The sequence below is a fragment of the Oryctolagus cuniculus genome, chromosome 11 (assembly GCF_051225735.1).
Source record: "Oryctolagus cuniculus isolate XC-2025 breed Fujian yellow rabbit chromosome 11, ASM5122573v1, whole genome shotgun sequence".
NCBI classification, from domain to species: Eukaryota; Metazoa; Chordata; class Mammalia; order Lagomorpha; family Leporidae; genus Oryctolagus; species Oryctolagus cuniculus.
Genome location: NC_142877.1, coordinates 83,504,831 through 83,520,350, shown reverse-complemented (window position 1 = coordinate 83,520,350; position 15,520 = coordinate 83,504,831). Strand labels below are relative to the sequence as shown.

The 15,520-nt window shown below is 34.2% G+C and overlaps 1 protein-coding gene and 1 long non-coding RNA gene across 19 annotated transcripts in view; one reads left to right on the top strand and one right to left on the bottom strand.

The window, feature by feature from the left end:
• LOC149123551 (uncharacterized) overlaps positions 1-15,520 on the top strand; it is a 203,075-nt gene that overhangs the window by 41,691 nt on the left and 145,864 nt on the right. The gene's annotated exons all lie outside the window — the stretch shown is intronic.
• PTPRQ (protein tyrosine phosphatase receptor type Q) overlaps positions 4,638-15,520 on the bottom strand; it is a 226,715-nt gene continuing 215,832 nt past the window's right edge. The window contains exons 44-46 of one of the 2 annotated variants that reach the window (XM_089307499.1): positions 15,126-15,261; positions 6,405-6,528; positions 4,638-6,151 (exon numbers count right to left, since the gene is read on the bottom strand). In XM_089307499.1, coding sequence (XP_089163625.1) covers positions 6,114-6,151; positions 6,405-6,528; positions 15,126-15,261 — 298 coding nt within the window. In that variant the 3' untranslated portion in view covers positions 4,638-6,113. The remainder of the gene's footprint in view (positions 6,152-6,404; positions 6,529-15,125; positions 15,262-15,520) is intronic. The other variant, XM_089307498.1, reaches the window with a different exon arrangement.

Sequence of the window (15,520 nt, the reverse complement as noted above, 5' to 3'; positions counted from 1 at the left end):
GGCAGGTTATTCAGCCTCTTTCTGCTTTGGTTTACCCATATGTTTAAAGCAGATAATAGCACTTATTTTCAAGAATTATTGAGAGATTAAATGAACTCAGTTTTGTAAAGTCCTTAGAAGAGTGCTTAGCATATGATAGTGACTCAATAAAAATACTTAATAATTAATATGCTTAATAATTACACCAAATAAATTATAATGGTTTACTTATACAAATTATTCATATCACATTTAATGTCTATTCTTAAAAACAAGAATACATAAAATTTCTGATTTAATATCTCATTGAGTAGGAACTAATCCTGTTACTGTTCATCATCTTTATGAATGTAGTACACTCTGTGGGAGAGTCCAGCAAGTGAATTCATTATAGCTTTGGTGGAAATTCACGTGCTTACAGAACTAAATGAATAGGACTAATGAATTTCCTGGAAAGCCCTCGGAGCAGGTGGAGTTCTATGTTTTTACGTTTAATGTTTAAAACACCAGTTGTTAGTGCTATGGAAAAGGGGTAAATAAATAACAGTTTGTTGATTTTTCTCTTCGTAGTGCACTCATGCAAGCAGACAAGCAGGACAGTTTTATTTGTGAAAATATAGATAATCCATAGACATTTTGTTCCATTTATTTAAAGTGTTGCAATTTAGATTTTAGTCATGATTTTTAAGTTATGATTTATTTGAAATACAAAATTATAAAAATACAATGGTTTTTACTCATTACTTAACTTTGGCAAATCTACCAGTGCTGCTAAATCTGTTTGAAATTTTAAAACAAAATTGCAAGTGCGGGGATGGGTGTGGTGGGGCAGTGGATTAAGCTGCAGTTTGGGGCACCCACATCCCATATCAGAGTATCTGGGTCAAGTCCCTGCTACTCTTCTGATTCAGCTGCCTTCTAATGCAATCCTGGGGGCAGCGGGTGATGGCTCAGTGGTTGGGTCTTTGCCACCCATGTGGGAGACCCAGACGGAATGCTGGGCACCTAGCTTCAGTTGACCCAGCCCTGATTTTTGCCCACATCTGGGGAATTAACCAACTGGTGGAAGATCTCTGTCCCTTTTTGATTGATTCTCTCTCTCTCTTTCTACTGCTCTGCCTTTTAAATAAAATTTTAAAAAATTACAAATGCATTTGAAACCCTTGTGTTTCTCTCTGATTCCAAACCAATCCATTTCCCCACTTGCAGTCATCCCATAGGTGCAGAAACCACGATTCTGATGTGACACAGTGCTTACATTCCCACTCGTGACTTTGTACCATAATAAATGCATTCATTAAACTATGTATAAATGACATGAACGTCTTAAAACTTTATCACCCTCTGTTTAATAACCTTATTGAATTATACTTTATATAGAATAAAATTTATTCATCAGCTGTACAGTTCAAAACATCAAAACATCTGTGTCCATTTAAGATATAGAATATTTTCATTATCCTCACAAAGACCCCTTTTGACCACTGGCATCAGTTTCCCCACATACAAGCCACCTGGCCATTCATTCAATTGCTATCACTGTAGATTAGTTTGATCTATGCTAGAGCTTCATATAGATGGATCCCAACAGTATCTTTTCTATTTTGTCTGTCTGCTTTCACTGAGCATGGTGTTCTGGAGAATTCACCTTATTCTTACATGTATTAAAGTTAATTGTAATTCTATTACTAAGTTGTATTATGAATCACTTCGGTATGTAACAACTTGTTTATCCACTATGGTTGATGGGCATTTGGACTCAGCTCCTTTGATTGTTGTGAATAAAGCTAACAACATTGACAGAAGTCTTTTTTCGTGAGAAAATGACTTAGAGAAGTGACGTTGGGTAGTAAGTTAATACGGTAGTATATTTAACTTTACAGTAAACTGCCAAACTGTTTTTCCAAAGTGATTGCACTATTTTGTACTTCCTGTTCCAGCTATTCCAAATTATTGCCAGGATGACTTGATATTTTTGGTAACTGTAATTGTAAGCATACTACTGGGTTGCAGCGGTATCTTGCAGTTTTTACTTGCATTTCTTTGACAGCTAATCATGTTGGGCAATTTTTTGTATTGGTGCTCAGCATCATTTGAGGTATTGGCTCTTTTTCTGCCTTCCTCTCTGTGTGTGAATTACTTTGCAAATATATTCCTGAGATACGTCTTAATGTATGCACTGTGAATATTGTCTCCCATTTTCACAGCCTGTGGATTGACTTTTCATTTTCTTAATAGTCATTTAAAAAGCAGGAAGGAGGTTGTTATACTTTTGAGGGAGTTCGGTTGATCAGTTTGTTTGTTTATATTTTATTTTGTTTATATTCTAAGAAATCTTTGCTTATCCAAAGGTGTCTAAGAGTTTCTTTTTTCCTATAAACTTCTAGATCATTTGCATCATTTCTATATAAATTATAAAACCAGCTTTTCAATCTCTAAAAAATAAACCCTAATGGAATTTTATTGATATTTTCCCTAATGCATAAAATTAACATGGAGAGTATCAACATCTTAACCACACTGAGATTTGGAGTTCATGAATAAACGTGCATTTTCAGTATTTTTAATTCCTCTCAGCAATGTTTAGTTGTTTTTAGTGTTTAGGTCTTGCATATATTTTGTAAAGTTCTTTCAACTTTTCATATCTGTGGATGCTATTATTAATGATATTTTCATTACAATTTCAGTCCCTCATTACTAGAATATAATAAAATTGATTTTTGTAACTTAAAGGCATTTGTTATATGTAGCAGGTATGTTTTTATAGATTTCTCCAGATTTTCCTCATCCATAATTATATCTCCTATGCATATAAATGTTTTTCTTTTTTCCTTTACAAACCCTAATCTGTTTATTTCTTCTTATTGTTTTATCATAATGGCTAATAATACCAATAAAACATTGATGAATAGAAGCTATGAGAGTGCCATCTTTGTCTTTTCCTTGATCTTAGAGTAAAGGCTTTCCATAGTTCACCACTGAGTATAATATACCTGCATTGTTTTGCCATTGTTGTTATCAGTTTGAGGAAGTACTTTCAGTGCTTTGTAAAAATCATTCCATTGTCTGTTAACTTACATTGTTTCTGAATAGGTCACTGTGGTCTGATAGATCTGCAGAACATGCATATCTTTGTTTACTTTTAAATGTTGTGTTGTTGACTTGTTGTTAGGATGTGGCTCGGTGTAGTTCTGTGTGTGCATACAGAAATGATGTATTTGTACAGAAAATGCAGTATGTGTATATGTGCATCAAAGAGGGGAATGGTAATGTGTTCATGTGTTTACATTTATGTTTAGATTTCATTGAGATTCTTCAATTTGTAGATTTGTGTTTGTCAAATGATTAGGGCAATATTTGGGCATTACTTCTTCAAATATTTGCTCTCTCAACATCTATTTTATAAATCTGATTATAGTTACACTAGCAATGTTCACACAGCTCACTGTGGACCTCTGCTTTTCTTTTCTCATCCTTTTTTTGTCTTTTTGCTACTTCCTATTGCCCTGTCTTTGAATTTATTGATCTTTTCTCCTGCAGTGTCTAATCTGCTCTTAATCACATACAATCAAGTACTGTCATCTGATAATAAGGTCTTTAACCATGGAAGTATCCTTTTAATTTTTTGTAGTGTCTAGTAATATTTATAGTTTTCTCTATTAGCATATTAATAGCTGTCTTAATAATTCTTATCTACTGATTCTGTTATTTATGCATCTACTAATGGATCATTTCCTGGCTATGGGTCACATTTCATTGCTTTTTCCTATCTCTAGTAATTTGTAAGTAGATGTTGAGTATCATGAATGGTACATTTGTTTCATGTATTTTCTTTGTTTCATGGTAAAAGGGTTGAGTTTTATGTTTTGTTTAAAATCTACTGTTTCTTTATGAAGCAGTCAAGTTTTAGTGTTTTCGTAAAACTTACACATTTCACCTATAAACTGAATGAAGAAAATTATGCATTTTAAAGCAGAATGAATGTATAGGTGATACCCACAGCTGTTTTTGTCTCTGGCAAACCATTCTGAGAGCTCCAGTTTCATTTGGTTCATATGAAACACATGTGGCTCATTTATTGTACATGTGCTTCAATGTATTTTGACAAATCTAATCTAAAAACATTACAGATGTTCTTTATTATTTTAATTTGCACTTGTAGCCACTGTAGAACTTGGTTATAAATTTGCTATTTCACAATATCATTAAGAGAAAATTTGGCTTCCTTAGTGTGTGATTTTGAATTCGGTTTCAGTTATAGTTTTGTCATACAGCTAGTGAGATGTGCATTACTCATCTGTTACAGATTCCCAGGATAATGAAGCAAAATCTTTCTTACACAGATATTATAGAAAATAAACTGGTCTGTGTACTGAATTTTTTAAAAAAAATCATCTAATGCAGTCCATGTTACCCATCTTTCATGAATACAAAAACTTATACTGGATAGCCATACATTTTTTAATGACTGACACAAAGGAAACTGAAGAACTTGTAACTCCAACTGGAATCTTTCAGTGTTCTTATCAAAGTTTATTATTTTCTGTAAATTTCTATAGAGTAAACAAGTTGATTGGGACAGTAGTGGACTGAGTGTATTTATACATCCTTGTAATGAAAAACAGAAAGCAAATTTCACATTTTTCAAGAGACTGCTTGGGAGACTAAAGGATTTAGTTTCTGGAATCATAAATTTCATATTAAAATTCTTTCCTATGTACAGATACCTTGGGAAATTATATGATTACATTATACTTAGATATGACTTGAGATACATAATTTATATTCTACAAGTATGAATCAATTATATCTTAATATGTAATATAAAATCAAATTCATATTGCAGTAAGGACTTTTGGGATCATACTATAAAACAATTCATTAAAATTCAATTTTATTGGCCATCACATTTTCCATATGTAAATTCCAGCAGAAAAAAGCATAAGATATAATTCTTATCATAGAAGAAATGCAGTACTTATATTACCTATTTTTATGATACTTAATTGAAATCTATGATAACATTTTCATATAATTCAAAAGAGTATATTATCACTTTCTAATTAAATGGAGGCTGAAAGATATTTTTAATAAAACTCTCTAGGTTGCTCTAATCTGGTAAATTTGTTTTCAGTTCCATCAGATACACTTCTTAATAATCACTCTTGAGAAATGCAATAAAGACTATTTAATGCAACATACTCAGAAGTCTCTGTTGGCACCACAGCAGCACATCATTATTTTACAAGCTTACAACACGCTACTTGTTTTCATTACTATATATATATATATATATTTGCTGAAGAAACCTTTCAAAAATTTTAATTTGATTATATATATATATATATGATAGATAAATACTCTGACACATTTAAATATGTATTTGATTGCACAATAATGTCGTAGAACTTTTTGCCTGAAAAGATGCAAATGTAAGCAGGCTGGAAAGATACTCTTTAACTTCAAATGTGCAATATGGAATTTTAGTTGTTCTTTTGATTTTTTAAAACTAAAGATCACAATGCAATTTCAATAGCCCTAAGTATCCCTGAAGAGCTACTGTGTGTTGTGGAAAGGCTAAGTAATCCCTGCAGTGTCAGGGGGTTACTGTTCAGCTGTTCAGGATCAAGAGATGATATCTCAGCACTCATAAAACAGAAGATTCAAAACACAGGGGCATACATAGAAGTACAGATCATTATGACAGTCCTGGAAGTTATCCACAAGAAATGTCAACACCCTGGAGGCCAAAATAACACTACTGAATCAACATTTACTACTTGTGTTCAAAATTCAGTCTGATGTGTAGGGGAAATCATACTGAAATATTAATGCTAATAAAATTATAATTTTATATTTGGCTTATTCAAAAAATATACAGGCCTTCGAAAGCCTATGGGGCATCTTTTCTTATACATTTTTAAATGTATAATATTTATTCTGGACAAGTAACTATTCAGAATTAGCTTTTTCCTAGAAGTATTCATGAAATGGTCAATCCATGTAGTAAGGCACAGTAAGGGAAGTGAAGAGATTTCTTTAAGGTTGCATATTTCAATCCAGAAGAATGAAGGTGTAGTTTTGGCTCCTGGGATTTGAAAATGTCTTCCAGTTATAAGCTTTGGTCTAAACATTTACATGGTGGTTTCTTCCCATTCAAGCTCAACATCACCTATAACATAAATAAATATATTACCACAGAGTACTATAGTCAAAATTCCAAAGATTTAACTTTCATGGAAAAAATATAATCCTGATGGAAATATTAGCACCAGATGGAAAGGTTAGATTAGAGAGAAATGCAAAAAATAAAGATAGGTGAAGTAACCCAGCCTCTAAAACATCTTAAGCATAACAATTATTATGACATCACTGCTCCAACTATAGGATCTATCTAGTAAATTGGATTCACATTGTCTCTGTACCTTCCATGGCATCCAAAGAGTCCATCTTCTGAAGTGCTGAATAGTTAACAAAACAGATGGGCTGATTATTCCCTTTATGTGATAAGAGATCCAGAATGCACTGGTGTAGAAAGATGTACTGTGCCTAGATACCAGAGAAAGCATGGTTAAATAAATGGATAGGGTGGACGTCTTTTGATAAGAGCTAAATTTACAGGGAAGGAATGTTGAATTTAACAAATGTTAAGGAGCTAAGTTAGAGAGATAAAATTCACAAGGATTCATAAATAATTTCCTAGCATTTCAAAGATAAGGTTTTCTAAATGTGATATTTTGGTAGCTTCAAGCATTTAAAAAATGCTTCTAATTAAATACCAATATATTCTTCCTTGCTGTGATTATAAAATTGTAGCATATTAGTTTGTGAATTTCCTTTTTCCTGATAGATATAATTGAGTAATTTGTCTTATAAGTAGTTTTATTTTTAATATGATGTTGGAATGAAGATGTTTACTTGAAAATTCATAAATGAGCATGTCAATGAACCATCAGCACATTGTAACAATTCTAACAGCCTGGATGTTCAACTCACTTAATGTCAAGTATCTGCTACAAATTTGTAAATACAAGGCAGTTGGTCTTGAAATATTCTAATATCCAGATGTTGGAAAAGGGCTCCTAACATTTCATTAGTGTTTGGGTTACACTTAGTACCAGCTGGATTCTGAAAGTTTATTGGATAACCTGTTACAGTTTTAGAGTTTGGACTTTCCCTAAAGAAGTTAAGACTAAACAATGTATACAATGTACTTTAAATCACCCTTATTTGTTCCTAAGTAACATACCTGATTGAAAGGAATATCACCAAACTTTTTAGACATGTAACAAGTATACAAACTGATAATTTAACAGATTGTGTTCAAATGTGATCATGTTAAGAAGTTTTATTCCTATCTGCTACTATTATAATCAGTAGATTTTGGAATTCCTATATTGAAATTGTATATTAGGAATATTTCTTTTTTCATGAATTATAAAATGTTCCTACTAACATCTCATTCCAGGGCAAAACTGTTACATTCACTGCTACATTTCCTACTGCCTATAATAAGGCCTAGCATTTAGTAGTTGCCTCATTTAATTCTCACAGACAGCCAATCCTCACCATTTAAGGTCAGGTATAACTTGTAGAACACCCAGAAGTCATTAAAAGGTCAAGTTATGTTACGTGAAGTAGATGATCAAATTTCAGAATTTAATTTCGATAGGAAATGAAGTACTGTTACAAAGTAATGAAAACCTTAGTGAAATTGCTAATAAGTTACCTACCTCTTAAGGTAATTCCAAAAATATAATTTTAAGCACATATCATATAATAACACTTGGCATAAATGTTAAGCAATATTTTGTCATTTAAAATTGTTATTCAAGGTGTACAAGTGTCATGTGTTTCATGTATACAGATTTAGGAACATAGTGATACTTCCCACCCGACACTCCCTAATGCCCATGCTCCCACCCCCCTCCTCCTTCCCCTCCTAATCCCTCTTAATTTTTATAATGATCTAATGTCTTTTAAATCACTGAAGTGTATGGGTTTGGTATTCAAATATCTATATTTGAATTTGGAGTCATATTTGATATGTGAATCTTCTCACTGTCCTGATCTTATCTCCACTGGAAAGAATGATGGGTGGAAGCTCTCCAGCAGAGCCGGCTGGGCTCCGTGAGACAGTTCCGCAGGTTCTGCGGCGTCTCTGCCCCTGATGTTGTTGCCAAGAAGGCAGTGTCGCGTCATGGAAACTATTCGTCCCTAGTTTGTATCCCAGATAGCCATGTCACCTTAAGAAGTAAACCTTTCTGATTCTCCAGTTCCTCATTTGGAGGATCACAAAGCCTATATTGTTAGATTTTAGTGACTTAACCTGTGTACAAGGCCTGACAGATGCGACACACACACAGAATGTTATTTTCCCCCGTTTATGAGTTTGCTCTATTACATTTCTGGGAGAATCCAGAGCAGGAAAGTGACTCATCCAGATTAACCCTTATTCAAATTATCAGTAGTATCTCAGGATATTATCCAAATGTAGAGCACTCTGGGAGAAAAGCCTTTTAAATTTCTTGGGGTTACAATGAATTTTTCTTGTATTTTTATTGACATTTGATAATTATAAGTTATTGGGGTACAGAGTGATGTTTCCATATATGTATACACTGTGAAATGAACAAGTCAGGGCCATTAGCATATGCATCCCTTGCAATAATCATCATTTATTGGTGGTAAGAACATTCAAAATCTTAGTTATTTTGAAATATACTCATATAATACGTTATTGTTAGTGATAGTCACTCTACTGTACAGAACACCAGATGCTATTCCTCCCGTCTGACATTATACCAATTTTCATGCTCCCTTTCTCTCTCCCTGTCTCAGCTGCTGAATCACTCTTATACTTTATATTTCTATTAGATCAACTTTTTAATCCATATATGAGTGAGATCATATATTTGTCTTTTGGTGCATGGATTATTTCACTCAATATAATGTTCTCTGGGTTCATCTATGTAGTCACAAATTACAAAATTTTATTCTTTGTTATGACTGAATCGTATTCCACGGTATATATGCATCACTTGATCAGTTTTTCTGTTGAAGGAGACTTCAGTTGATTCTATCTCTTGCCTGTTGTGAATAGTGCTGCAATTAAAATTGGAGTGCTGGAATCTGTTTTACATACTACTTTTCTTTGTATACATACCCAGTGGTTGGAATGCTGGATCATATGGTTGTTATTTTTTTTTTTCATTTTCCTGTTAGGTTTATTTTATAGCAATATTCTATTTACAGATACTAAAAGCTGTGCCAGTTATCTGTTGGTACATAAGAAACTACTCCAAATCTTGTGGCTTAAAACAAAATAATCACATAATTTATATGTCTTTGATTCTAACATATTTCAAAGCTGAGGTTTTGGTTGAAACACTAATTCTATGTGCAAAGTTGAAATTCTGTGGGTAAAGATGAAAATTTCTTTGTGCCTTTAGCTATCACTGGACAACTCTAGTCTGATTTTCCAAAGGCAGGTAATACAGGACCAAACAATACCGTTGCAATGGAACTCAAGAGTTCTAGTCTTTTGGACAAAGTTCTCTGGACTTTCGTTTCCTCATCCAGAAGATGAAAGTCTGCACTGAATACGTCCTAATTCCTTTTCTGTACATATGTGTATAAGTTAATGAGATTCAATAATAAATGAACAGTTCTTTCAAAGTTGTACATTAGTGAATTTAGCAATACATACAATGGCCTTCCTGGCCGGGCTCCCCAGGGCAATCTCCTGCTGCTGTTCCTCCACGTGAATCCTGAGCTCAGATCTACCTGAACAGTCTAGGCTTGCTTTGTTTGTTTAAGCTGTGCCCCTGTGCCTGGGTATGCACTAGTAGTGCTTTCTGCCTAGAAGGCCCTCACTTCCCTTGCACATTTTCTTTTTCTCTTTCTCAAACTCAGACCAAAAGTTATATTCTCAAGGAATCTTCCCTGCTATCTTGAGGCACAGCACAAATAGCAATCTGGTTTGCTATTTTTAATATTTTGAGGCAATTCCACACTGTTATCCATAATGGCTGTGCTAATTTACATTTCTACCTACAATGTTTAAGTATACCATTTGTCCACATTCTCGCCAGTACTAGTTACTTTTGGTCTTGTTGATAATAGCCATTCTAACTTGGGTGAGGTTTTAGCACACTATGGTTTTTGATATGCATTTTCCTGATGAATAGTGATGTTGAGTGTTTTGTTTTTTTTTTTTCATGAACCTGTTGGCATGTCTTCTTTTGAGAAATGGATATTTAGATCTCTTACCCAGTTTTAAATGGGATTATTTGTTTTTGCTATTGAATTGTTTGAGTTCCTTGTATATTTTGGATATTAACCCCTTATCAGTTAATAGTTCACAAATATTATTTACCATACTATATATTGTCTGTTTGCTCTGTTGCTTGTTTTCTTTGTTGTGAAGAGTTTTAGTTTGATATAATACTACTTGTCTATTTTTGCTTTTGTTTCCTGTACTTTTGATGTCTTATCCAAAAAATGTTTGTACAGAGCAATGTTTAAGCATTTCCCCCATATTTTTTTTTCTGGTAATTTCATAGTTTTGGTCTTACATATAAGTCTTTGATCTATTTGAGCATGCTTTAATATATAGTGATCTACTTTGATTCTTTTACATGTGGAGAGACAATTTTCCCAGAATAATTTATTGAAAAAACTGTCCCTTCCCCAGTGTGTATTCTTGGTAACTTAGTGAGAATCAGTTGCTTGGGAGTGAATTAGTTTTCTCTGGGTCCTGTTTTCTGTTTCATTGGTCTGAGTGTGTGTTTTCATGCCAGTATCATGCTGTTTCTGTTACATACTTTGTAGTAGGATAGTGTAATTCCGCTAGCTTTGTTCTTTTTGCTCAAGATTGCTTTGACTATTTTGGGGTCTTTTCATGCAAATTTTAGCATTGTTTTTCTATTTTTACAAAGAATATCATTGGTGTTTTGACAGAGATTGCATTGAATCTGTAGGTCACTTTGGGTAGCATGCCTATTTTAATAATATTTTTTCAATCCTTGAACCCAGGATGTCTTTCCATTTACTTGTGCCATCTTCAATTTCTTCCATTTATGTTCACAGTTTTATTTAGATAAATTTACTTTGTTAATTTTATTTGCAAGGTATTTTATTTCATTTTTCTAGTCATTGTCAATGAGATTGTTTTCTTGATTTTTGTCAGTTTTCTAGTAGTATATTGTTGATTTTGTATCCTGCTACTTCACTAATTTGAGTTCTAGCAAACTTTTTTTGAAGACTTCAGAGTTTTTTATATAAGATTATTTCATCTATAAACAATGACATTTTGAATTCTTCCAAGTTGGATGCCCTTTGTTTCTTTTCCCTTGCTTAGTTGCTCTGGCTAGGAATTCCAGTGCTTTATTGAATAGAAATGGTGGAAGTAGACATTCTTGTATGGATTCAGATATTCAAGGAAAGATTTCAACTTTACCCATTTTAGTATGATGCTGACTGGGGATTTGTCATATTTGGCCTTTATTGTATTAAGGTACGTTCCTTCTATACTTAGTTTATTGGGAGTTTTTTCATGAAGATGTGTTAATTTTACCAAATGCTTTTTCTGCTTCTATTGAAATAATCATAATTTTTGCATTTAATTATGTTAATGTTGTATATCAAATTTATTGATTTCTCTGTGTTGAGCCCTAGGATGAATTCCACTTGATCATGACAAGTGGTCTTTCTTTTTTGAAAAAAAGATTTTTGTTTATTTGAAAGGCAGAATGATGGAGGTAGAGGGACAGACAGAGACAGCTTCTATCCAGAGATTCCCTCCTCAAACGGCCCCAGTGACCAGGGCTATGCCAGACTGAATCTTGGAGCCAGGAACCTCATCCGGGTTTCCGACATGGATAGCAGGGGCCCAAGCACTTGAGCCATCTTCTGTTACCTTCCCAGACACAATAGCATCGAGTTGTGTTGGAAGTGAAGCAGCCAGGGCTCAAACTGGTGCTCCAACATGGGATGCTGGCACTGTGGCGCAGCACAAGCGAGTGGTCTTTTTAATGTGTTTTGCATAATCATTTTTTACACAGTTGGTTTATTTATTTTTGTAAAAATTTATTCATATATTTATTATTTAGAGAGAGAGAGGGAGAGAGAAAATATACATCTTTCATTGACTGGGACAGGGCAAAATCAGGAGCCTGGAATTCCATCCAGGTCTCTCATGTGGGTGTCAGGAACCATCTACTACCTTTGCAGGCATATTCTCCAGAAGCTGGATCGGAAGTAGAAGTGGAACTTGAACCTAGGCACTCTGATTTGGGATGTGGGCATCTCAAGCAGTGGCTTAACCTGCTGTGCCACAATGCCTGCCCCAGGAAGCTGTTTATTTTTTAAGTCAAAGACATCTAAAGCTCTTTCCTAGGCATGGGCCGTGTCTCTCTGTTGCCATTTAGAAGTGAAATGTCACTGAGGTTCCAGCCTTCCCACTTCTGCTAACACATGAGCAGTCTTCAACTTGGAATCACTCTCCAGTACAACACAGAAAACAAGAAACCACTGTCATTCATTGCTTTGCTGATTGTAAGGAGTGGAGCCAAGGAATGGTCATTTTCCTCAGAGGAAAAAGACAATAAAATATACAACATCTAGGAACTAAGACAGGTGAAAGACAGTGTTGAAATACTTGCTTTTCAGCAAGGAGAAAATCCAGCAAAAGCTTCTTGGACACAAACTGCATGCTGGACACTACATTGGTGTGTTAGATACTTTGTTATTTAATACTGTCAACAAACTTGGGAAAAGTTGGCAATCTTACAAAAGAGAAATAGCTCAGAGAACTTAATTTTAAAAAGTCACAGTGCCAAAACATTAGGAAAGTTGGATTCTGATCTCAGTTCTCTGATTTCAAAAACTTGGCACTTTCCATTCCCTTACCCAGCCTGTGATGTTTTGCTCTGTTTGGTTCAACAAGCAAAACACATGAAGTATTAACTTGGGTAAAATTATTGATAGCCATTCTTGAATTCCTTCTTTACAAGTTCAGGTCCATGAAGTTGTAGCATTTGGCCTTTTCTTTTGGGCATCTTTTATTATTTGTAGTTCAACTCTAGACTTTTTAGAAGGAAGCAGTATCACCCTGTCTCCTAGCCAAAAGGGCCAACGATTAATTTTGTCGCGAGTATTCACTCCTGTTATATATGTGTACATCCAGGGGCATGGGAGAGAAATGTTAGCTTTATATTCATTCTTATATTTAACTGAACATGGGAAGGACATTGAATTTTAATAATTATTGGGTGTATTGATAATGGAGCCTCACAAAACCCTTGAATAAAGACCAGTTACATAATTTGCAGGGCTCACTGAAAAATAAATTCCTTCCTCACAAATTATTAAGATTCTCAAGACAATGACAATAAGCTAGAAGAAGTTACAGGACTTTTGAGCCTAGGGACCTGTGAAACCACATGGGTTGCATAACTATGAAGTTGGCTCTGGCTCCATATAATATCCCCTTTCTGATGTGCCTTGCAGGAAGAGCTCTTTGAGCATTTAAAGGAATGGAAATAGATTGCATTACCTGCTTTCATGTAACTGATCATTACAGAATTGCACTGCCTGAAAAAGATCCCTGCATAAAGACTGCACCCTGAAGCTAATATTGATCCCGTAAGTCCGAAGGGAGGACAAGGCAGTGGCACGCCCACCCTTCTTCACAGTTCTAGAATAATCTTCATGCACCTATACTATCAGGCAAAAATAACAATGTAACCAGATCCGGCAAAACAATTATTTTAAAATATGTATTGTATTAGAGTTGAACACTCAGCATGCTCCTGAGAGGGACAGGGAGTCAAAATGTGAATGTCTGTGGCCTAGGGCACTATCTTCATAAGAGAATTGGTGTTCCATGACATGGTATTACAGCTTTGGAGTTAAAAATCAATGAGGAGACTACAGAATTTTCATTCAAGATGGAATTAAAGAAATTTATTTTCATGCAAAATTTTTGAAATCCATGCATACGAGATGTTTAAAAATTCATGGAAAAAGCATGTCATGAAAAATAAAGTGTGAATTTCAAAAATGTTTACAACAAAATAAACTTGTAACTTCATCTTTGGATGACCTGTTTGAAATAGCCTGATGAAAACTGCCACCACGATTCTGTATTTGTAACCATAGATTTACATTAGCAAAAAGGTTCTCAGAATTCATTTAAAATTTAGTTTCTTTCTCACACTTATTTTTATCAGAGAACCATGTTTTCTCTCAAACCATGGTTTTTACAACTTTGATGCCACTTGTATTTTCTAGACTGTATCCTAGAAAATGCTATTACAGCAGATCTGCAAATTTACTCCAAGAAAATTTCTGTTGGTGTAGCATACAGATCTAATCCAAAGATACAGATAGGAATATCTTGTTTGTCACAGTTGAGTTTGAATCTTGGCTCTGACACTTATTAGTAACATTACCTTGAAATATCATTTAACTTTCTGGAACATCTGCCTCCCTATTTGTAAAGCTGAAATAATCATAAATAGTTTGCAGATCAGTTTGAGTCACCCTGATTTACAAAGAAAGGATTAAATCAGGATTAAATAAAGTCATACATGTAAAACAACTAGTATAGCACTTGGAACCACTAGATACTCACAAGATGGTTTTTAGTCCCTTAAGCCATGAAATCTGTGTATTTTATAAATATCTCTCAGTTCATAATATATGACAATAATCACTATTAATACATTCAATAGGGATAAATATGGCCAAATAAAATTCATAAAACCTCATTCTAAGAAGTATTTTAAACTTTTTTCCAATTATAACTTTTAGCATGCTTAAAAAAGATACTGATTTGAATACATTTCCTCAACTCCCAAAAGTTACTGACTGATAAAGACAGCCCAATTTTATGAACTAGTTTCTACAAGCCTGGTAGAAACAAGTTAGGATGACTGCTGTGTGGGCTTTCTGTTCTCCATCATCTCCATTGGCTGCTATCCCCAAGACCCCCACCCCCCCAGGAGCTTAATAACATATGAGCAGCGTGCCTGTTATGTAAATACTGTATCACCCACTGCCAATCCAAAGGCTACCACTGAGATCCTCCAAGTAGAAATTCTAGAGCTGACACCAAGTCAGTGCAGGTTTGGATTTCTTACCAGGTTCTGCACCATGCACATTCTTTCACTTCTCAGTTCAGCTACTAGTCCATATATATCCACAAAATCATGGTCATTTATATGTTGTGTTAAGTGGTCCAGAGCAATAAAAACTCCAGTTCTCCCAACTCCGGCACTGCAGGAAGAGTGAATTACATGAAAATTATTCAGCAAACGTTTGTTCATATGGATGGCAGAAGCAATAAGTCCTAAAGAGTTTGTTTTAAATGGAGGTAGATTTTCTTTGGTATTTCTTATTTAGAACTATTTATCTTATTTATTATTTCCAAGACTATGTTTAGACAGGGCAAGATGATTATCATTACTACTCTTTCAAATATTTAAGTTTTTCTCTTTGTTAACTTGCTGAACTTTTCCTCTCAAGTGTTATTGGA